At 42.5% G+C, this 22,586-nt stretch overlaps 3 protein-coding genes across 5 annotated transcripts in view; 1 reads left to right on the top strand and 2 right to left on the bottom strand.

Moving 5' to 3' along the window:
* The window catches only part of DOCK5 (dedicator of cytokinesis 5), a 115,720-nt gene extending 109,427 nt beyond the window's left edge, over positions 1–6,293 (top strand). For both annotated transcript variants that reach the window (XM_030509919.1, XM_030509918.1), the window contains 2 exons: positions 646–761; positions 2,495–6,293. In XM_030509919.1, coding sequence (XP_030365779.1) covers positions 646–761; positions 2,495–2,593 — 215 coding nt within the window. In that variant the 3' untranslated portion in view covers positions 2,594–6,293. The remainder of the gene's footprint in view (positions 1–645; positions 762–2,494) is intronic.
* A 1,735-nt stretch (positions 6,294–8,028) lies between these two features.
* GNRH1 (gonadotropin releasing hormone 1) lies at positions 8,029–11,541 on the bottom strand. Its single transcript, XM_030509921.1, has 4 exons — positions 11,500–11,541; positions 10,904–11,042; positions 10,152–10,247; positions 8,029–8,272 (listed from the first exon to the last, which is right to left on the bottom strand). Exons 2-4 carry the CDS (start codon positions 11,039–11,041, stop codon positions 8,234–8,236), a joined length of 273 nt encoding a protein of 90 aa, XP_030365781.1. The 5' UTR covers position 11,042; positions 11,500–11,541; the 3' UTR covers positions 8,029–8,233.
* A 2,116-nt stretch (positions 11,542–13,657) lies between these two features.
* KCTD9 (potassium channel tetramerization domain containing 9) lies at positions 13,658–22,527 on the bottom strand. Of its 2 annotated transcripts, XM_030510117.1 has the most exons (12): positions 22,409–22,527; positions 20,886–21,007; positions 20,189–20,232; positions 19,924–20,020; positions 19,420–19,478; positions 18,697–18,825; positions 17,991–18,058; positions 17,792–17,887; positions 17,546–17,695; positions 17,065–17,170; positions 16,674–16,807; positions 13,658–15,895 (listed from the first exon to the last, which is right to left on the bottom strand). In XM_030510117.1, the coding sequence occupies exons 1-12, from the start codon at positions 22,454–22,456 to the stop codon at positions 15,779–15,781; spliced, it is 1,170 nt and encodes a 389-aa protein (XP_030365977.1). In that variant the 5' UTR covers positions 22,457–22,527; the 3' UTR covers positions 13,658–15,778. The 2 variants fall into 2 exon arrangements, with proteins under 2 accessions (XP_030365977.1, XP_030365978.1); XM_030510118.1 differs by lacking the exon at positions 18,697–18,825.
* Positions 22,528–22,586: the final 59 nt, after the last annotated feature.

Here is a 22,586-nt window from a genome sequence, read left to right as displayed (position 1 = left end):
AGAACCTGGCTGTCCTTCCTCCTATATGGATGTAATTCAGAATCCAGCATAGAATATGAACTGAACTAGCCTAAAACTGTTGTGAGAGGATTAAAACCAAAAAATACAGATCAGACTGGGATGGAGTGGGGAGACAACCAGAAACACAAACAAATGCAGGAATACTGTAGGAAGAAAGGAATTTGAAACCTCACTCTTGTACTTAGCAAGCGGTTTTAGTTGCCTTCAGTAGCAGGACAGCTTCCCAGGAGTTCTTCTGAAGTTTGGTCCTTATCTGCTCCATCAACTGGAGTTAAAATCAAAGTGAATTCTCAGGTTGAGGCCCAGGCTGAAAGGAAACCCCACTGAACATTGCAGATGTGATAATGGATTCAATTTTCTCTCAGGCATGCATTTTTCACATAAGCTTAGATTCATTGGATGAAGATAGAACTCTTCTGGGCATTTGGAACTTAAGGGAGATCCAACTGTGCCCCTGCTCTGACATACCCATTCAGGTTTAGCTGCTAAAGCAGAGAACTGTTAGCAGATCAAAAGAGAGATTCATTTAATATCTTGTGCTTAAAATTCTACATGGCCAATCCCATTTCCCGTTCCTTTTCCACCTCCTTGAATGTCTCTTCTCATTACTGTTGTTGCTTCTAGGTTTTCCCTCCTTGCAAGCTGATGGACTGGCGAGTGCTGGCTTACAGAGCACCCCACCTCCCCCTCCACCCAAGAGCAAGCCCTATGAGAACAGCAACCCCAGGAATACTGTGGAGGTAAGGAAATGAGAGCTGACATTTCTTTGGAAAACAGCTTTTGAGAAAGAGACACCAGCAGAGTTTTCCAAGCTGCTTCTAGGGTGGTGCTACTTGAAACTTGTCTCATCAGTTTACTGGTTCACTCCCTGAAACCACAAAAGAATAAGAGGGTTTTTTTGCTTCAGGAGAAGGCTGTCAAATGCAATCCCTTGTTTTTGGATTCCAAGTGGGAGTTGTGTTGTCCTTGGTTACGCAAACTGAGTGTGGGGGTGGGAAGATCTATTGGAAACAAACAAGCACAATGATTGAAAAGTTTCAAAAGCAGGATCAACATAACCCAGCACTGTAATCCGGTCCTGAAAAAGAAAGGGAAAAGTGTTCACACGTGTTCAGAAGTGATAAATGTCTCCTGTTGAGTTCTCAGCTCAGAATAATCTAATTTGTCAATGTATTAGTCACTTAAACCAGTCTGTATTATATATCCATCTTAGTCAGCCTTTTTCTCCATTTCATGAAGTTGATTTCCTTCTAGGAACATCGAATTGCCACTCTTTTTTTATGCTCTAAATTAATGTTTCCTTTACACTACGGGATTGCAAACAGCTTGCAGATACTTCACATGCAAATACTCTGGTCATTATGTCAGAATCGTTTCATCTGCCCCTGAACTGTAGGTGCTCCTGATATGAGACCGTAATTGCTTACCAGTGCACAGCAAAAGAAAACATCCTTTTGTAACTGTGAACAGGCTGGAAGTCTTCCCCAGTCCAATTTGCGAAGAGGATTTATGGAGTGTTTTAGTGAGATGAATTGGAATTTGACCAAAAAGAATTTAAAGAATGATTGCTCTGACAACACAGGAAGACAGCAAAACTGCTGATCACTTAATTCTGTTAGAGAGAGATACAACGCTGGCATGAAGCCTTGAAGCATAGGATAAATAGGAGAGCTTTTGTCCTTCATTTGGTCAGAATTGACTGAGAAGCAGTGTAGCTGCTGTAGGTGATGTGAATGGTGGAACTATGACAGCTCGAGGGATGCTGTGGAAGTCACTGGTTGAAGAGGATTAATAAAAGAGCCTCCTTCCCTTGAGTCTTGTAAGAAAACTAGTTACTAACATGTTCTGGCTTGCAACATTGACCTTGGCTTGCAGCCCAATGAAAAGGATTCAAAGGCACTAAAGAGAGATTGTAAAAGTATTTTCTGAAAGAACCCACTAGAGTGAAGAACAAGAAACATCCTGCAAGCCCCTGTGCTGGGCAGGAGGCTGTGGCTTGCTTTAGTAGACCTTCATTTGCTGCCATTTAATGGAGTTCCTTGTACCATTCTGATTTGGAAGCATTTGCATCCTTCTGACCCCTACTTGGTGCAACTCATCCAGCCAGCAAGATAAGCATAGTTGAATTTTGAAACCATAAGGGCCTTTCTACTGATAAACAACAGTGGGACAGAGGGACAAATGGCTCTGACTCAAAGTCAAACTGCAGGTCAGAAGCAGCTAAAGTGTATCTGCAGCTAAAGTGTATTCTAGCTACTAAAACCTATCTGCTTCTGTTAGCTCCTAGGCATCTGTCCTTGTTTGCCCTTGTGGTCAACTGCCTGTAGTACCAAGAGGCTGAATTCAAAGATGTGGTCCTGAAGGAAGCATCAAGTAGTACAGGACCTTTTGTGTTTCTTGTTTGATAAAGCATGATGCCTTAACTTGCTAGTCATGGTTTATTTTAATGTGTGTTTTTGTTCTATCTTCTCAGGTTGCTCCACCACTCCCCAGCAGACGTGAAGCCAAACCTCCTCCTCCACCCCCAAAAACCAGGAAATCCAGCGTTGTCTCTTCAGAGCAAGGCTTATAGTGAGGATCAGCACTTGCTGGAGCAACAGCAAGCACCCAGAGTGAAATGCCTGCTTTCTTTTTACTGACAGTGCTGGGCTCTCTGACCCAAAACACCAGTGATCTCACCTGCCATTCCATTCACTCCCTTTGGAGTTTTCTTTGGGAAATACCAAAAGGAACTGATATTGTGACTGTATTCCCTAACGTCTGGTTTACCTTTCCAGTACTGAGACACTAATCACATAGCAGGAGAAGTCACCCTGCTGGAATTTTTCTCTGTCTTAAGTCTTGTCTGTCCCAAGTTCTTTCACTGATGCAATTTCAGGAGCTCATTCCTAGTGTAGACCTGTCACAGTAGTGATTTGCACCAGTGTTTGGAACAAGGTAAGCCACGCCAGTATGTGTCCTGCAGTGTTTTCATGTAAGTTCATTACACTTCACAGCTGCACTTCCCTCCTCCTGTCCCTGTGGCATAGCCCAGCCCTGATCTGCATGAAGTGAAGCAGATCACAGCCAGCCCTGAGTTGTGAAATGTCAGGTGCTGGTGTATGATGTGCAGTCTCCAAAGGTTCCTGAGTGCAGGCAGAGACCTGAGCATTGTTAGCAGAATAAGGTCTTTTTTTTCTGCTAGTGATCATATGTATTGCAGATGAAGTGCAGACATTCTGCCTTCACCTTAAATACATACATCTACCATCTCTGCTCTGAGTAGTGGCAGTTGCGCATTCCCAATGGAGAGTTTAGGTTCACCAGTACTTTGTCATGATTTCACTGTTGATTCTGGTTTTAACACTACAGAGCAGTTGATACTCCACCCTGAATTATGTTACCTACCCAGTTTGTGCTTGCGTCTGGGACTTGGTAGAATGTTTCATCTTGTGCTTTTTAATAGGGTGCAAAAAGGTGCCTCTCACCAGTAAGTATGTGAGAAGAGTCAAAGCTGCACTGATGCCAGCACTGTACTGGTAACCAGCAACTGAGAGCAGGATGTATAGATCTAGCTATACATCCTGACCTCAGAAACAAAGTCTGACAGTTACTGTAACCTTTACTTTGGCTGGGTAAATTCACAAAGACATAGCTAATTCTCATCCTGTTCTTTTTCCCTGCACCCATTTGCGGCAGTACTTGCACTTTGTTTTCTAGCCTGCCTTGATCTGGGTTTTTAACAGCCACTGGCCTTTTAGGAGCTGTTTAGATCTGGGATGCACGTGGAAGACTTTACTATTCACCACCTAGTTCCTATTGCTTCCTCCACCTCTCTGGAGCTTTTATTTCCTTGGAGAATGAGATAATGTGTTTAACTTCTCTTTTACTTATTTATTTCCTGCTCAGTCTGAATATCAGCATCAGTCCTTGTATAGAGAAAAAATGGCACAATCTTAGGTTTTAATGTTTCTCCATTCACATGATCCATACAGAAGGCGGCTGTTGCACACTGTTAGAATAGCGCGTCCTCACAGTTGCATAGTGACCAAAAATTCAACACAAATATCACTGTTATTTCGGGAGCAGACGAGCCTTAGACACAGCATTCCTCTGTGCCTGAGCTGCCACTGGAATCTGGCTGGTACAACCCAGGACGTCCCCATTTGTGATCAGTACTACTCATTTTGCACCTTTCAGGGCTACTTGCTCTGGGCTGCAGCATTGAGGTGGGGACCTGCCCCTTACAAGCCAGAAGACAATTCAGTTTAAAACTCTCTTTCAGTGTATTTCTCCTCTGTTCAGGGAGAAACAAAACCAAAGTAACCCCACAATGGTTTTTGTTCAGACTGAAGTAGCCCTTTCCTTTGTTCTTACACATGTTCTTTGGCTTCAGTGTGGCTCCAGTTCAGGAAACCTGCAGAAGCTGCATTTGCTTTGGTGCCTGCGTGGCTCTGTGAAACAGATTGCTCTCATGGAAGGATCCTATTGGATTCACATCACAGAACAGGTTGGAGCCATTTGGAAGTTGCCCTGCAGTCGCATCACACACATCTGCAGCCGTGTTTGCTGTAGCACACGTACAACTGCCTTCTGGGTTGTTGCCTTCCCAGGGGAAATCTTGGAAACCTTCCTGGACAACTTGACCGTGGTTGCCCCCCTCTCTCTGGTGCATTGTAGGACTCGTCAGCTCCACATTATGTTCTTGGACATAGATGCTGCTTGACTTGAAAACCACAGGGTTTTCTTGTCTTTCATTTTTTGTGCACTTCCTTCTCTTGTAACCACTGTCTTCCTTCTGCTGCACACATGAACTAAAGGGACCTCTGAAACTCTTCACTTGAACAAGAACTTTTTGTCTTCAGCGAGAATTTTGCTTGAGATAGAACATCAGGATGTGGTCTGAATTGTAGAAAAGTGGGTATTAACTCCACCTCTCACTAATTCAGTGCCTTCCCCCATTCTACATCTGCCTGTTACCTCATTCTTGGGTGCATTTCTTTTTCAGAGCAGGTTGGCTCTTAACTCCTGTGGTAAGGCAGCAGAAACAAAGGACTCTGTGTGGGAATCTCAGCTGAGGGTTTGTCTGTTGTGGGGAAACAAACTAGCTATCAGCTTTGGGGATTTTGGTTCCAAGTGACTTTTGAGTCTTATTTCCCTACTTTTTTGATCTGCTTTAATCACTTGAACTCACACATTGGGGTTTTTTCCTAGAGGAGGGAACTAGTCCATGCAAAAAAACCTCACTGGAGGAAGTCTGACCTTGGGAAGAATTGTTCAGCTGATCTTCAGTGACCCTTTCCATAATGCTCTTTAACTTGGGGAGACTTGGTTCTCACTGTTTGGAGTGGGTTTTTGCAGTTTTATAGACTAGGTTTACGAACAGGCCTTTCATTTCTATTTTGATCTTTGACTTTTCCTATAGAACCAGCTCCTTAAAAAGCAGTGAAGGTGTTATCTTCCTGTATGCTCTCCTTGCAATCCACTGTCTCACCTGGCAGGTTCCTTAAACTTGGTCTTGGCATGCTGTCCACACAGGTCAGGCTTTTCTCCTTGCTGCCTTTGTTGTCTGGCCGGTTGGAGACTGTTGTAGCTGAGCCATCACCCTAACTGGAAGGAAAGGAACAGCTGATGCCTAAAGAGCATGGAGCAAGATTTTCCTTCCTGGGATATTTTGGGCATTTCATTGGCAAATCTGCTGTGCCAGAAAGGGGTTTAAGGTTGGGGGATTTTTCCTTCCTCAGCATTATTTTGTTCTAGAGTCTGAAGTGGTGTAAACTCTCCCTGTTTCTCCTTCTTTCCTTTGGAAAACTAACTCACAAATAGGTGTTCCATTTTGATAACTGTATTATTGCCTGTGGTGTGTGAGGAGTTCTGTTCTCAGCTGATATAAGTCAGCACAGTCTGCTTAGAGGTACTATATGGACTCTGTAGTGATTCTGTGGGGCTTTGTGCCAGTTTTAGGAAAGAGCATTGTCTTCTAAGTGTCAGATTTTTAAAGGCAGTTGGATATTTAAGTGTGTGAATAAGGATGGGGCCTGGCTCATTTTAATTAAGTGAAAGTAAGTGCCTGCACTTAGGAGAAATCCCACCAGACCACTGGTGATTTGAGTGTTCTGCTCTTTGCTGTGGTACTTCCCTGACTTAAATGCTGAGATTTAACTTTCAGAGACAATTTAAGGTCTCACTACTTCGCTTTCAGAATCAGGATCACCTTTCCATGTTTATTAGATGCTCTTGGAAATGTCATCCACTGTCTTTTAAACTGGAGGGCTAGAAATGGGAGTAGAACATTAATGTTGTCATCTCTGCACACCAGAAGTGAACGCAAACAGCAGCATTTCTACCCAGTTCATGGGTCTTGAATAAAACAAACCTCCCAAGTTAAATATCGAGTCTGCAGAGAAGACAAACTCTAATCCCATTTCGTAGCTGTGCTCTTCAAAGCTGGTGTTACATTTCAAATCTTAGAGGATTTTGTTTTGCTTTGGAGAAATATGCTCAACACTTGTTTTCTGGAGCTTTTAATTAAAATTTGTCATGCTGTGATAAATTCCTTTAAAAATGTTACAGGCTCTAATCCACATCAGGGAGGAGGGAAACAGACAGCTTTCCATTTCAGTGGATTATTGGATTAGGAAAGGACACCGATTCCAGTGAGAACAGATCTGTGATCCGCAGTGGCAGAAAACACTGTCATGTCTATGCAGTGGGTTTGGAGAACCTGCATCTAACGACCTTCACACTGTGCAGCCCAGTGTGTGCTCCACACATGAACAGTGAGTTAGACTTGGAGTGATGATGGCTCAGATTTTCTCTCCTTATTTATTTTTATAAGTGTAAATGGAAATAATAAGTTGAAGGTGTCTGTAATTTAACTGTAAGCTTTTTTATGGTGAAAGCGTTCCTGACCCATTACTGCTGCCTTCTTTTAATTCTTTTAATTAAAAACCTTCAGTATTTGATATTTACTGTTGCAGACCAAATTATCTAGTGGATCAGGGTGAGCTTTTCCTAGGACTACATGGGAAAGAAAAAGAAAAGGAATAATGTGATTTCATTGCTGCTTGTGCTTTTCAAAGGTGCATGAGGTTCACCTAATTCTGCTCCTGTTAACATTAAAGCATCTTTAGGACTTTGTGGCACTACAGAGAGTACACAAAGGGGTATAGAGGAGCTTAATAAAAGGTGAAAAGCATCTTTTGATGCTGTATTGGTCTGACTGTCGTGATTTAAGGCTGTCTGAATCCCTGGACATGCCTGACTGCATACTTCAAACCTGGTTTTCACATGCATGGTCTGCAGTTGTCTGTTTTCTTAAGCAGAGGTGTAAATCCTCAGCAGCTCTGAAATTCAGCCCCAACATGCATGGTATTAATTGATGTAGTTTTTCATTGTTGGTATTACAAAGGTTTAATGACATGATAAACCTTGGGACTTGTTCATCTTGAATTCAGGAGAATACGGATGTTGTGTAACAGTATTTTGTGAGTGGTTTGAGATCCTGGATGTGATGGTTTAGTTACAAAACGCACCTCTGCAGACTGCAAAGACCTTGGTTTTCTTTTCCCTCTTTCTTTTAGTTCTCTGCAATTGAATCAGCAAAAAATACAGCTTTTAAACTGGCTCTGAAGAAAGAGTAGGAGCTAAGCTTTGGAAAGGGAGTCTGCATCTCTCTGGGTAAATGACATCTGATTCACTAAGTCTGTAAAGCAAGGTGTATAAATTTTCATGGTTTTTAAAATGTATTAACTGTTGTAAAGTTTGTAAATACCTTTTTAAAATAAATGTAGTTTTTATGAGTGAACCAGTAAAAAAAAGAGCATATGAAGGTCTTTCATACAAGGACTACAGAAGCGCGAGTGGAATTACATCCCAATTGTAATGTTGTATTACTGTTTTATCCAGAGACCAGTGAGATCAGACACAGCCCTTGGCCAGGCATTGTCTGCGTATGTGAAACCAAAGCTGTCATGTCCAAGTTCTCATGGCAGGACACAAAGCAGACCCTCTGCTGCTGAGTCCCCACCGCCGGACTGGAACGTGTTCTCTTTTACATACAAACTAGTAATCGACACAACAATTATCTTCTACTATTTACATGCAACCGCAGAGGATTTATTCACAGAAAGCAATCAGAGCCAAGGTCATTTGAAGAGAATTGAGGGGTTTTGGAAGAGAATTTTGATAGCTTTGACATGCTGGGTCTGTTGTTCCTTTTGGCTTCGTGGGTTTAAGCTGTCTTTCGTCTGGCTTCTTCCATCAGACTTTCCTGTAGACACACACATCATATACTTCTTTTAAAGAGAAGAAATAACTTTGATAATGGAATCTTAAAGCTTGGTCAGATGCTTAAATGCTCATACTGTGGTCTGCATGGGAGGAGGATTAGAATGACATAAATCGGACCCGACATGATCTCTCTGCCACCTGCTCAGGGATCTGATCATCCAGTATAATGTAACTGACACTAATAATGGCCCTTTTCATCCCAAAGTGCATGACCAACTTTACATCTGTTGGTGGGTCCACCACTGCAGCTTGGAGTGCAACCGAGCAGCTGTTGAACACTACATTTTGACAGCAGCTCAGGAGAAGCAGCATGAACTTGCACAAAGCAACGTCTCTGTGAGCTTAAGCAGTTGGCCAAGAGAGCAGAGACAAGAAAGCAAAAGCATCACAGGGTCATTACGGAGTGGCACAGTTGCCCTGTTACCATTCTCTGTGTATCTTAGTACTGTTTGAATGGAAACTGTGTTCCTGTGTCACATCCTGCTGGATCTGGTCTCATATCTGAGTGTATTTCTGTATGTTCTTGCCTCAGAGTTGAAAGCCTGAGGTGTTTTGGATGGATGCACTGGCTGACCATGTTCTGGTTTGCCCCGATGTGCCTTAGCTAGGTGTATTTTTGTTTGTGCTCACTACCAGCTTCTCCAGGAAATGATGAAGATAATTGGAAAAGTTTTTCCACAGGGTGGACCGTTTCCAGACACCTCCCCTTTCATTGCATAAGATTCCTGTAGCAACTCCAGCAATGTGTTACATTGGAAAAGCTGCATCTGGAAAAAGCATTACTTTGCTTTCAGTGTCATTAAGCAGCTAGAAATAAGAAGGCCACATAGTTCAGACTATGCTACAGGTCTAAGACATGCAAACTAAGGGTTTGATGCTGAGGTTTAGAAGCTTTTATACTGATGTGCAAGATTAGCAGCAATTTCTGAGCAAACCTAAGAATTGGGTTGGAAAAAGAATCCTAAAATAGTTTGGGTTGGAGTGGACCTTAAAACTCGTCCAGTTCCAACCCCCTGCCACAGGCAGGGACACCTTCCACTAGAGCAGGTTGCTCAAAGCCCTGTCCGACCTTTTATGTTCCGTTTTATGTTCAGTACAAATGGGATTAAAGGTGACCTAAAAAATACCTTTTTTTTTAGGTAGTTTAGGTAGTTCCTGCATGAAAATCCAGTGGCAGCCAGGCTCTGCCCTGCCTGCAGCCCTGTTACTGAGTTTATGAGCCTTCATTCGGGCCAGGTTCCTCAGTGAAAGCTGGAGTGTGTACTTGAAACTTCTGCTCTTGGCTTCACAAACCAAGTACAGATTGAGAGTTTCAACTTCTGAGACACTTCCCAGGAAGTGGTGACCATCTGGCCCCACCAAGGTGTTGCTATATTAATTAAAGAGCACATTTTTGCTTCAGAGTATTCTTTGTGTGGCAGTTAGTTTGGATGCGAAGTCTCTGCTGTCATGGCATTAGAGCATCTAATGGAAAATCCATTTCCCAGCCTAGGGACCTTGGGAGCAGCAGCTTCCATATGGCTTGATCCTTCAGCTGGCAAAGAGTGCCTTTTGAAGTTAAGCATCTGTGAATGCTGCATAGATTTATATTAAGGTAGAATGTGTTTGTTTTGGTTTTGATTTAGTGGGTAATGACATTGCTACACTGGAGCATAAGGATAATGTAGCCTTGTCCTAGGACTGAGGTACTTGAGGATGATGCAGACATTGGGGCAGAGCCAGCATTGCCACATGTGAACTGAACTTAATGCCTCTTCCTCCTCTTCCACCAGCCTTTTTTCTCTTCCCTCCATGTACATTCCCAGCCTGCACCCATCCCCTAGTTTTCCCATACGGATAAAATTACAACCATTACTCACCACGATTTCCTTCAGAGCACTGAGCCTGGAATGCTGGTACGAGCCTGGGCATTCTGTCCTCTGCACTTCCCTGATTTTTTCCATGTCATTTGCAATCTGGAGTAGGAAGTGATACAGCCTTTGAGAAAGGAGATGTTTTTCTGCTAAAGCAACTCTACCCTAGTACAGATGAAGAGGAAACTGTTCCACTGCACAACTTCCATTCACCTCTTTCCCAGGTGCCACAGCCAGCTTAAAATCAGGACACTGGAACTACCATTACAAGGGACTATGCGTGAGGTAGTAGAAAGGATGGGAAAACCACCGGGGGACAGAACCTTCCACATCAGCTTTGCAATCTAACTGCTGACCCTCTAATTCATTGCCATATGACAGCCACCCCTTGCCACATCTCTGGATGAATGTTGTCTAGAACAGCCCATCAGAGTATTGGCTGAAATGCAGGGAGAGAATGGAATCAGGTTTAACCTGGGACTCAGACTCCATCTCTCCTTTGAAGCAGGCTGCTCAGTCCTCTGTCTTGCAGTAAGGCTGTCAAATGTCATCTTACCCTAACAACAATTACTTTCCAATTACTACTTTAAAAAAGCGTGTGCGTATGTACATATGTATAGACATATAGACATATATTGATATATAGATATATAGACAGATATACATGGTGAAGTTATGTCACCTCTTTTTTGCTTGCATCTTTTACAGACAGGGGACCCCAGCTAAAGCAACAGGGTGTTTTACAGTCTAGAACCCACCTCCTGAAATGATTCCATCAGGTTTTCAGCACTCCGTTTTCCTCCTGGTTGCAGGCCATAAGACCAGTGTTGAGCCAAGCAGATTTCCACAGACAGGACAAACAGGAGGACACTGACAAAGATCTTCCTGGACTTCATCCTGTGAGAGAACACAACATCTTTCTGATCATAACAACATTACAGCTCCATTTTGATCTTACAGAATTATGGAGATGTTGCAGTTCTGGATCTCCAGTTCTGATCTTCTGCGCCCCCGTGGCATTGTGCTGATGTGGGAGCTGGGTTTTGAGCCTCTCCAAGTGTGGATTAGCTCCTTATAAAGAGACCTAATATCTGAAAAATCTGGATGAAGATCTGAATTAGGATTTTTGATCACCCTTTCAGAGCTTTCAGAATGTCTGGACCTCAAAGGTTCCATGGAAGTCCCTGTTGAGGTTTGACATATGTGTTAAGTTTAGCCGGTTTCTGTTCTAATGTCCCTGCTCCTTAAAAAGTGCTATTTGCAGTCTCTTCTAACACAAGTTTCTTCTAACACAGGCATCTGTAAGCACTGAATAAGTAAGAAAGGAACAAGGTAAGCTGTTCAATCACATTACCTGCTCGCTGAGAGAGGTTGCAGAGTAACCCCAACTCTTCTCTGTTTGAAAATGCCCTGTGAGTGTGTTTGTCCTCTCGTGTTTTATACACAACCACCCCAAGGCCAAACCCTTCACAGCAGGTGACTTTATCTAATTCTATCTCCCAGGCTGCAATTTTGTTCTTAAAAGTGCTGTAATGCAGCGGGAGTAAAGCACATAATTGGAACACCCCTGTGCAGCTATTAAACTCAGCTGGTTTCTCTAAGAGCAATAAAAGTAACAGCCTTTCTTTAAGAGGCTATAAAGCTGCCATTCAAATCCAGCTGATTGCTGCTGCCCCGTGGAAAATACAGAATCTTTTCTTGCAGTAAGTTCTAATTTTTAAGTAAAAGTTCTTGGGTGAAGTTGGAAGTTGTTGAGGAGGTCTTGAAATGGGTGAGGAATTCAGCTTAGTCTGTCTCTGTGTATCAGGCATGAAGTAAACAGTTCTTCCATGCTTAAACAAGAGCCTGTGACTGCACATGTGCACAGAGCTCATGCAGCTCCAACCCCCTGCCACGGGCAGCGACACCTTTCACTAGAGCAGGTTGCTCCAAGCCCCTGTGTCCAACCTGGCCTTGAACACTGCCAGGGATGGGGCAGCCACAGCTTCTCTGGGCACCCTGTGCCAGTGCCTCAGCACCCTCACAGGGAAGAGCTTCTGCCTCAGAGCTCATCTCAATCTCCCCTCTGGCAGGTTAAAGCCATTCCCCTTGTCCTGTCCCTACATCCCTTGTCCAAAGCCCTTCTCCAGGTTTCTTGTCAGCCCCTTTAGATACTGGAAGACTGTAACAAGGTCTCGTGTGTGTGTTTAAGTATGCGTGCTCCTGAGAGTGTGTGCACTGCAGTTGTATGAAGGACTTGGTAGCTATTTGCATGCAGGAGTTAAATTCAGCAATTTTGACTGCAGAAATGTATTTTTTTTAGCCACCTGGCAGCTATTTTGACTTGCTCTGCATTGTTTTATGCAGAATTGAATGGATCATGTTCAGTATTCTTCAAACATCCTCTCTTCCTGCTCCCATGACCTCTTTGACATTAACGGATTAAAAGTAATTTAAAAAGTAAATAATTTAAGGAGGATTTAGTGACTAGCAAAGAGTAATTCTTCCTGCTCTAATACTCCTCCTACTCACGGCAAGAGTAGCCAGCATTTAACTTCAGCTGATAAACTGATCAAGCTGTGAAAATAGTTGGTTTCAGTAGGAGAAACGTTAGCCCTGCGTAGGCACATGGCTTTAGAAGGGAGGTTTTCCTGTAACTCCTTTCTTCCCTGGTGAGCCTCCCAAAAATTAAGGTTATTTCAATGTAAATAGAAGAGCTGTTCATCCTGAGGGATGACATTTAAAGAGAGAAGGGGGCTGCTTAGCCCAATAATTGCACCTCTTATTAACCCACCACTTTAACTCGGTCTGATGATGGTCTAGCCCTAACATCTTTCTACAGCTGTGTTTCTCCACACGTTTCTGTTCTAGCTACGGAGCTGACCTACCAAAGAGTGGCAGGAAGGGCACGTCATTGTGTTGTTAGTGAGCTGTTGCACATCTTTCAAACTCTAAGCCACAGCTATTAACTTACATAAAGGAGTTGGGAGGTTAATAAACACATTACAGCTGGTTTTGTTTGCCCACCAATACTTTTAAGGACCAATATACTGGAAACCAGTAAACCCCTCTGATTTTGGCAGCATTCCTAACCTGAAGATGTGTACTGGAGGTGAGAAACTCGTGTTTCTCACTGGATTTTCCCCCGTTTTGTTCTCGACGTGCTCTACAGCACTTGCACAGATCTGCTGTATTTGTACTGTTGTGCCATAGTTTAGTTGGCTGAAATAGTGAGCACTTCATAGACCAAAATCAAGGACATGGTTTTTTCCTGTGCTTTAGCACTTCCCTCTTAAGTTTAGCTGCTTGTGCTCTGTTCTAAATGGTGCACATACCTATGTAAATTCTGACTCCAGCTATTTTAGTAACCAAATATGAAGGGTGGGATCAAAGAAAAGCTGAGAAGTGCTGCAGATGAATGACAAGTTAAAAACCCAGTTGCCTGTGCAGAAGTAAAGACATCTAAAACTCAGCTCATAAAGTAAGTGCTCAGTGTGGATAACTCCCAGTTTACAAGAAGACAACCAAGACACTTTCATATTTCACACTTTTATTAATGCAATTTAAATTAGGCTGGAACCTGCAAGTTCTGAATAGGCCACTCTGGGCTATTCATCCAGCTTTGTCATAGCAAAAGAGGTACCTTAAATTCAGCTGTGAATGAATGATGCCACATGCTGTGATTATTCAAAACATAGTGCTTCAGTGAAAGTTCAAATATAGTTTATACACAGCGATTATGAAAATAGATCTTTTTTCCATACAATATTTTACTTCTGCTAACTACAAAATATGATAAAGAAAAATAATTCATTTATTTCTCTAGCCCTAGGAATCTTCTTCTACTGCAACATACACATCACTCTCGATGAAAGCGATGAGGTGGGAGAAAGGACTCCAAAATCCCGCTGAACTATTTCCCTTGAATCTATAGTTGTATTTCACCAAGGATTTGGTGGTGTCCTGGAGCCAGATCAAGAGGCCTGGGAATCTTGAGGAAGGAAAATCCCAGTTCTGACCCACATAACACTGGGATTTTGAGCCCCAGAAGTTCATGTCATATGCCTGAGTCAACCCAACTTAAAAGCAAGGGAGAATCCAGCAATTCCCCCCAACAGATCATATGCTGGTCCTGAACTACTCTTTCTGTATCAATGGCAAAGCAGCATTTTCGTAACAAGTACTGAGACAAGAAGAGTTCTGCTCAGAGGACAGGAAATCTGCACTGCAAGTAAAAACCCACCGAAGTGACAAGCTATTGCCAACAGTGTCACATTCTGTAAGTTTCGGGATACATTGGTTCTGAACTCCCAGTAATAGCTGTATTTGCTTAGATTCAAGGTTAGTTTTAACTTTGGGGTGTTTTAAGTAAGCATCTGAGGTAAGAGTTCTTGATGCACCTTCTTTTTTTTGGTATAGTTTCTTCATGTGCTTTTTGATTGTGTATAAAATAAACATGTTAGATGAGAACTAGATTGACACTACAGTGGAAACAGCTTATTAAATGAAGTGCACCACCACTTAAAGAGATGCTGTGAGGCTTTCTGCACTGCAGAAGTCACACAGTTCCCTATTTGCTCACAGGTAAAGCAGTTGTGGAAAGGGTACTTTGCCCTACGCAAGATGCTTTTAAAGCCACTTTAAGCAGGCCCAAAGTGGAACACTAAGATCTGGGTGGGAAAAGGGTTATGCCCATGCTTTCAAGGATTCAGTGTACAGGAGTATTTGCATAGTACATTGAGGGGAAACTGCTGCTATATATTCATATACTGGAGTAACAATGGGAGGATTGAGCAAGTGCTGTGGCCACAATGCTTATCTCTACTTTGGTGACAGTATTGTATTTTCCTATGTACAGTTAACTCCCCACAAAGAATGAAAACTCTACAGGTACTCCGCTTTGCAGTGGTTAGGACATCTGAAAGCGAGAGATTTCTTCTTACCAGCCGTGACTGACAGTGCAATTTCACACTAATTTGGAAAGGATTAAAGAAGACATCCAATTTCCGAGCGGGGGGGTTCAGCTGCTGCGTAGGCAGATCCCTGCAGTGGAAGCAACTTCCCCTGCACAGTTTAGAAGATGATAAAGCTGTTCTATACCTGCATTCAAACTACTACAAGGCAATATGACAGTGATGACAGTTAACTACTGTTTTCACCCCAGAAAAGTACCTGAAAACATCCTGTGGACATTGTCTAAACCACATGAGTCATTTAACACACTGCATGAATGAAGAAACTAACTGTAAATACACTAGCCTAACTGTAAACCTGAACTTCGTTGCTACTATACATGAATAACATTTTCTATTCATATTGCAGCTACAGATTTAATAAATAAAATTGCATATATTGTGCTTTATAAATTAAAATGCATTCCAAAGTGAGGCAATGCTAAACAATGAATCTATTTAACCCTCCCCCCCAAACCAGCCCATTTCCTCACTCTGTTCACAAAGGTAGGAACAGACACTTTCTCTTCCTACCTTTTAAACAAAACCTCCCTCCCCCTAAAGTGATCAAAGAAGAGTTTACTTAGGCACTATGCAAATGTAAGTTGTCTAATAGTCATTACTTCTAACTTAATAAGGGGAGGAGGTAAAGAAAGTCACAATAAATGTTCTCATTCCTTCCTCTTCGGCATATTCTCTTCCCTATCTGACGCTCTGAGACATGTGCAAAGGTGTCAGCATCTCTTCAAAGATAGCTCCTTTTACATTAGATCCTCTCAAGTTAGCTTCTTGTAGATCACAACCTGATAGATCACAGTTCTAAAGGGTAGAAGAAAAATCAATGTTAATTGAATATACCCAGAACCTAGTTCAAAACTTTACATTTATACAGAAACCACATCTACCTCCAAAAATTTCAGTGTAAACTTGTCTATCTCTCAGGTTTAGAGTTTTATTTACTTCTTGTGAGAAGTAACATTCCACGGTAGCAGCTGGAGTTATTTTTAATGTTATTAAGAATTAAACTCTTCGTATCAAATTATCTTCCAGGCGTTACTAATGCTTGCTGAACGCAGCCAGGAAGAAGCTGCCTCTTGCAGTCCCACCAAATGTTACTCTGAATACTTCTCTAGTACTTGAGGAAGAACAGCCACGTACACAGCTTGTAGAGTCAGCTAGCTTGTCTAACTGTGACAGCAGTGTATCACATGCCACCAGGCAGGTAAGACTCCATCACTATTTTACAAATGGTGTCTCAGGATCAAAAATATCCCCCACAAACCCAAGCAACTGAGTTTCTCTTAATTTCTTCAGTGATGGGATGATCTCACGCTGTTACGTTTAGCAGTGTTTCCATGCATCACTTTTGAGATGATACAAGCCATTCCTGTGGCTTTGGGGTGCTGGCAAATCCAAGACATTAGACTCACCTTCCAAAGTGAGGCTAGAATGAGATGTGATTCCTTACATCATCCATAGCTCACTAAGACTGAAGAAAGACTGGTTCACTCTGTCTGGTTTCAAGCTGGAGACCTCAGCCAAAAGCCAGCAATCCCCCCAGTTGGCTAGTTAGTATATTACATGAATCGTAACTCACTTCCAAATCAGTTCCTGCCAAAGTTGCTCCTCTAAGATTACAGTTTTTTAGTTTTGCATTTTTCAGCGTTGCAACTCTTAGATTAATTCCTGTCATTTGACTGCCTTCCATGTCCACACCTTTCAGGTTGGCACCTAAAACACACAAAGTGTAGTTCTATGAGGAGAAACAGTCAGAATCACAGCAGCTCCAGAACAAGGCTTCCTCAGAACCATGTCAATTGATAGAGATCAAGGTAGAACTTGGAATTTAATGATTATATGGTCACACATTCAGTCCTGTATTTGTGGCCTCGTCTCATGAAGACATGGATTGTACAAACCAGAGCAAACCTTTCATGTGCCATGTAGCTTCACAAACACGTGGTTCAGTTTCCACAAAACCTCCTTACCTTCCAAATTAGCTTTAAGGCCTGATGGATCTTCAAAATTGCACCCTTTTAGAGATGCTCCTTCTGCATTGGAACACAGCATTTTCACCCCTTGAAGGTTTGCACACTGGTAGAGAGACACGTCAGTGAGATTGGTAAAAGCTCAAAGATGAGCAGTACCAAGAGTGAGCAGAGAAGAGTTTTCATTTCTGTTTTGGAAATGAATCCTATTAAAGCACAAAAGCCTTGTTATTGTGAGGAAGTGCAAGAACTTGCTGTACGATTACTTCTCTATCATCAAGAAGGCAGATAGTTATTACTCAGTGCCCTTTTTCTCCTTTTTTTACCTAAGATAGCATCAAAAAGCTTGTGAAGTGATCTAACTAGAGCAGTTGCAGAAAATACTGAAGAACTACATGTTTTACATTTATCTGCTTGTTCCAATTCCTCTTCCCTTAAAATAAAGGAGAGCCTGGACTTCCCAAGACACAGCAGCTCTTACATCAAGCACTGATCCGGAGAGGTCAGCTCTCTCAAGATTGGCACAGCACAGGTTGGCGTGCGCCAGGTTGCACCGGCTCAGGTTTGCCATCTTGAAGTTGATGTATCGGAGATCAAGACGTGAAAGATCTGCTCCACTGAAATTGAGACCCTAAGAACAAAACAAGAAACCCCAGAATGACGCTGCAGGGTATTTCCCTGCCAGACATCAACACTACAGATCAAGACAGAGTCTGCGTTTTCCTACCTGACAGCGCAGCTCGGACTTGGTTGGGGTTGCCAGCAAGAATCGGACAAACTCTTTGCGAGATATAGGAGAATGATCCTCAGCTGGCTGTGAATTCTGTTGAGAGAGTTGTTTAAAAGCTAATATAGATAGGACTAATATTATATATTGCCTGGAAGAATAGGACATGTGCAGTCATGTATTAAAGAAAACAAATTACCTTAATAGCTATTTCTAGATGTTCAATTAGTGAATCGATACCAAAAAACCTGGCTTCTTCCAAAACACCTACCAAAACAAAGCAGTATTTGTTATGCACAGGGAGTTGTTAAACAAGAGAGCACTCTTCCTCCCTCACTGGAGAAGGCCACACTAAGAACATGCCAAAAAGTTTGGGTTAATCCATCTTTACTAGTGGAGAAGCATCAATTCAACTGACTTGCCCTACTCGTAACACCTTTTACACATTTCACCTACGCTAACAAGAAGGAATAAATAGATCACTTGAAGTTTAAGGAGTCTCGAAGAAATGCATAGACTAATCAAACTGACAACCAATACATTACATTAGATGGACCTGGAGAGAGGAAAAACGAGCTTGCTTGCAGCTAAAAGGAAAAAATAACTCAGAAAGGATGTTTCCAATACCAGTATTAGGTTAAAGATATCAAATCCAGAATCACAGCCAGATATTAATCCATTAGGGAGAATTTTTCGTGTTCTCAAGAGAAATCAGTTTAAACAGTCAATCTTCATTAAACCAAGCATGAGGAATTGCAATGCTTGAGAATAAATTCACCAAAGAAAAATCCCAAACATTTAGATGAGCATACAGAAGTCCCACTCATTTTACCACCTTTACCTGAGGGCAAAGTTTAACTTCCAAAGAGTAATACTTTAGGAGATGTCATACAGGTAATACCTACCTAGCAAATTAATGCCATCATTTACAATGAGCTGTCCGTGACGCAAATAGTTCAAAATTGGCTCAAAATACTCTGGACTGCGGTCAATTAGGAATGCTCCTCTATGATCTTGCTTATTTCCCCAAGCATCTGTTTCCACAACATATATATAATTAAATTTGATGTAGTAATAGAAGAGCATTTGCTTCAGTTTCAGAATTTTATTACCAAAAGGGACTGGATTATGAAACATTCCACTTGAAAGGGTGTTTCTTAGAGAATAGGAAGGAAAAGAGGAGTGTGAGGGGGCAAATCACCTTAAAATGAACTTGCTCCTCCTGCTATAAAGAACTAAAATGTTTTATCCATCACGTACATAAGAATTTTTGCTCAAATCAAAGCAGAATTAGGATTTTAGTCTGTCCCCACTTCCTAAAGGCTGTTGTGCAGTGTTTGCTTATTGATTTCATTGACAAAACTGAGCAAGATGCAACAGTAAGATGAAAACTTAAAATCAAAGACCCCAAAATATTAACTATGGATGGAAGTCATATTTTCAGTTTGGGAGATAAGCATTACATGGGCAACGGAGAAGTAATTATTTAAAAAAGATTGTATGTTCTGCTATACTTCAATATACTGTTGATATTTTAAATCATGAACAAGAGTCTCAACTTGATAGTGCTTTTTGCCTACTTTGCCTATTTGTTACTTAAAAAATAAAGCTTATTTCAGTGTACTAACCTTTATCTTTAAACATGTGGGCCAACATACTGTCAGGTTCTTTGTTGACCAAAGTGCTCCTAGAAAACAAAGGCAGCACAAGCTCAGGGAATGTTTTGCTCACAAGACAAACTTGGGGCTTCTTGTGTATCTTCTGCCCTTGACACCTTGAAGGCAATACTGGTGTGTGATACACATTCCTACAGCCACCATGCTGTACTGAGTTAACTGCATATAGTGGGATAGCAAAATATATTTCTGACCTGACGTACCATATTTTAAATACAAAGCACTTAGTTAACTGAAATATTCCAAGGATAAATCCAGGCCTGTTCAGGCTTTTCACCAGTTTTACTTCATATGTAAAACTAAATACAAAAACCAGAGAAAGCATCAGAAGACCTCCAACTCCATGCTGTTATTTTTTAGCTCTTTTGCAAGAGCATCTGAAGCCTCACCAACTGTTACAACCTATTCACTGAACTCAAGTCCTTTAAGAACAAACCCAACTAGTTGCATTTTTACCGTGTCGTGGTGAAGTATCGGCCTCCAACATTGAGTGTTAACCAGTCTGTGTGGGACCCTGTCAGTCCTTCGTGAGGTCTCCCATCAGTCTGAGGGTCTACACGGAGGAAAAAGACACAGTAATTCTTAGAAAAACGGTGAATATTTCTGAATCCTCCATATGGTAAGAAAACACCAGAAAATAAACTTTTAGATTTACATTCAAGCAAAACAAAACCTCTTTCCATTAGACAAAAAGTTAAGTGAATAAGAATTAGACACTTACCAATGAATGGTTCCCCTTCACAGACAAACAGAACATCATCATCCCTGAGAGAGGAAGAGGAAAAACAAGATTAATCATAATTTCTTCTTCATTTCCTTCACAGTAGGAACTCCTCCTGATTTGTTTCAGTTAAATGAGAATCAGTTGCCATTATTTAGAACTTCAGTATCTGATTTCCATCTCTATTTTGCAGGTTCCAGTGGATTATAATGTGACGGACTTCACTGGAGATGTTGTCTGAATCAACCAGGTAGGCATCATTTGTGTTACTCAACCAGTTTAGTTTTACAAAATAGTTTCTTTTCTCCCCACTCGGGGAGTATTTATTCTACAAAGCCCAAGCAATGCTGGAGTTTGTCTCCTTTTTAGAAAACCCTCATCCAAGTGCAGACTAGAACACTGGGATTTTCCTGGTACATACATCACACCATGAATCAACACAGGGGGATGTTAAAAGGCATTAAATGCAGCTTCAGTCAGTGTCAAGTTCTGATTCATCACAAGAGAAATGCTTTGAAGTTCAAAAGACAGTATTATTTTTCCTTGAGGCATGAAAGCACCTTTGGGCACACTGGCTGGGAATGATACTATCTGTTTTTAAGGAAAGTGCTGGTTATTGATTAAGGTCAGAGGATTAATAGGCCAGTAAGTCTCTTAATCCATACCCGTGATTTGACTTCCATTGGCTAAGCCTTACCTAATCAAAGCGATATCATCAATGAGTCCACCTTTTCCATTGTAAACACTGGTCGCTTTTATTCCAAGCTTATTACTAGCCACAGACAGCAAATCTGATAAAGTCCCATACACAGCCACAACCTGTGGGAGAGAGAAGTAGCTGCAGGCTCTGTGTTTGTATGGCTTCTGTCAGTTCAGACTGATTACCAGGTTATCAATAACTTCTTACAGAGGGAGGAAGATAATGTACAGATCTTTACTATAAAAAGGAAACAAACAGACCAACTTTGATGTCAGAAGCAGACTCACCTTAAAACAGGGTGACCTGCACATCTCTCACCACAAGTCAAGGTACTTGAGGTGGCAGTGAGAGAATGAGTGTTGGTACTGTATTATGATTCAGCTAGTTATTTCTCTATAGAAATACTGCTATTTGCTCTAAGCCTCTCCAGAATTTATTTCCCTCTCTAAAACCAAAGATTAAACTACAGTCCCATTAACTGTCTTCACTCCAGAGATGTAGATGGGAAAAACTGGGGACCATGGGTAGCAATTAGTGGAACCACAGGGCCTTTTCCCATGCTGGTTGTGCATGGAAACACCACTATTTTCCCTTTTGAGACAATACTTCATAGGTTTTAAACACGCAAAGAGAGTTTAAGCAGGATTATTTGCTGGCTTTCCAGCAGCGTGCGGATGCAACGTTAGTTTGACGTGGCAGAGGCCTGACATCCTGCAAGATGAAGACTTTCCTTAGGGTCTGACCTAGTAACTTTTGTTTGGGGAAGAATACATTGCAGTATTGTGGTATATCAGACTGAACTCTCACATTTACCAGACATACATAAAACCCCCAGAAATGTAGGACATCCCGCACTATCTGAAATGATCTGCTGCAAGGGCAGCAAAGCAAAAGCCCATAATAAGAAACTGAAAGTCTATTTTTCAATATGCTTGTGTCATATCGTATAATAATCAGAATCTCAGCAGCAAAGGAGGCTTTAATGTGGGCACATTATTGCGCCTCATTTGGGGGTTGGAAATTGATGATCTCAAGGTCCTTTCCGACCCAAACCATTCTAGGATTCTATTAGGAAGCCTTGTAAAAAGGGGAGCTGAGCCATCCACGCAGTGGTCAGTAACACATTACAGAGGAAAAATAAAGTCATTTTTCCTTCTGCTTCCAACAGTGACATTTCGGGGAGGGTCACAATTCCCGATCGCTTCCCACCGTTCTCCAGGACGGGCGTGGCGGGACCTGCACCAGCAACGTGACAGCGACCCGGCGGTGGCTTTAACCGCGGCCCCCGGGGTGCGGCGGTCCCCGATCCCCTCAGCGGGCAGGAGCCGGGGTTCCCAGTGCCAGCACCCGCAGGCCGCGAGGCCCTTCAGGCCGAAGGGGCGGCCCGGAGGGGCGGCTGAGGGCCTCTCCTCACGGCGCGGGGGTCCCGCCGTGGGCACCGGCGGCTGAGGGGAAGGGAGAAGGGAACCACGCAGGAAGCGGGCGGGGGCTCGCGCGGGACCCCCCTCCCCGCCCCTCACCTTCCCGTTCCGGGGGCTGCCGTTAACGAACAGCGTGACCCGCCTCATGCTGCGGCGGCGGCGGCGGCCCCGCTCCTCCTGCCGAACCCGGAAGGCAGCGGCCGCTGACCGACATGAGCGCGACCAATGGCGGCCGCGCCGCCCCGAGCGCCATGCCCAATAGGGAACGCGCACCGCT

This window comes from Strigops habroptila, chromosome 21 (assembly GCF_004027225.2).
Source record: "Strigops habroptila isolate Jane chromosome 21, bStrHab1.2.pri, whole genome shotgun sequence".
NCBI lineage: Eukaryota > Metazoa > Chordata > Aves > Psittaciformes > Psittacidae > Strigops > Strigops habroptila.
The sequence above is the reverse complement of the archived record's forward strand: the minus strand, read 5'-3'. Positions and strand labels throughout refer to the sequence as shown.

What these genes read in the sequence shown, in the direction of transcription:
- GNRH1 (XM_030509921.1), bottom strand. Translation starts at nt 11,041, where the DNA reads ATGAAGTCCAGGAAGATCTTTGTCAGTGTCCTCCTGTTTGTCCTGTCT. An exon ending in TGATGGAATCATTTCAGGAG is followed by an intron (nt 10,248 to 10,903) that starts GTGGGTTCTAGA and finishes TTCCTACTCCAG; the next exon opens with ATTGCAAATGACATGGAAAA. An exon ending in GTGCTCTGAAGGAAATCGTG is followed by an intron (nt 8,273 to 10,151) that starts GTGAGTAATGGT and finishes GTGTGTCTACAG; the next exon opens with GAAAGTCTGATGGAAGAAGC.
- KCTD9 (XM_030510117.1), bottom strand. Translation starts at nt 22,456, where the DNA reads ATGAGGCGGGTCACGCTGTTCGTTAACGGCAGCCCCCGGAACGGGAAG. An exon ending in CCACATGTTTAAAGATAAAG is followed by an intron (nt 18,826 to 19,419) that starts GTTAGTACACTG and finishes TTGTGGAAACAG; the next exon opens with ATGCTTGGGGAAATAAGCAA. An exon ending in ATCTAGAAATAGCTATTAAG is followed by an intron (nt 17,888 to 17,990) that starts GTAATTTGTTTT and finishes CTCTCTCAACAG; the next exon opens with AATTCACAGCCAGCTGAGGA.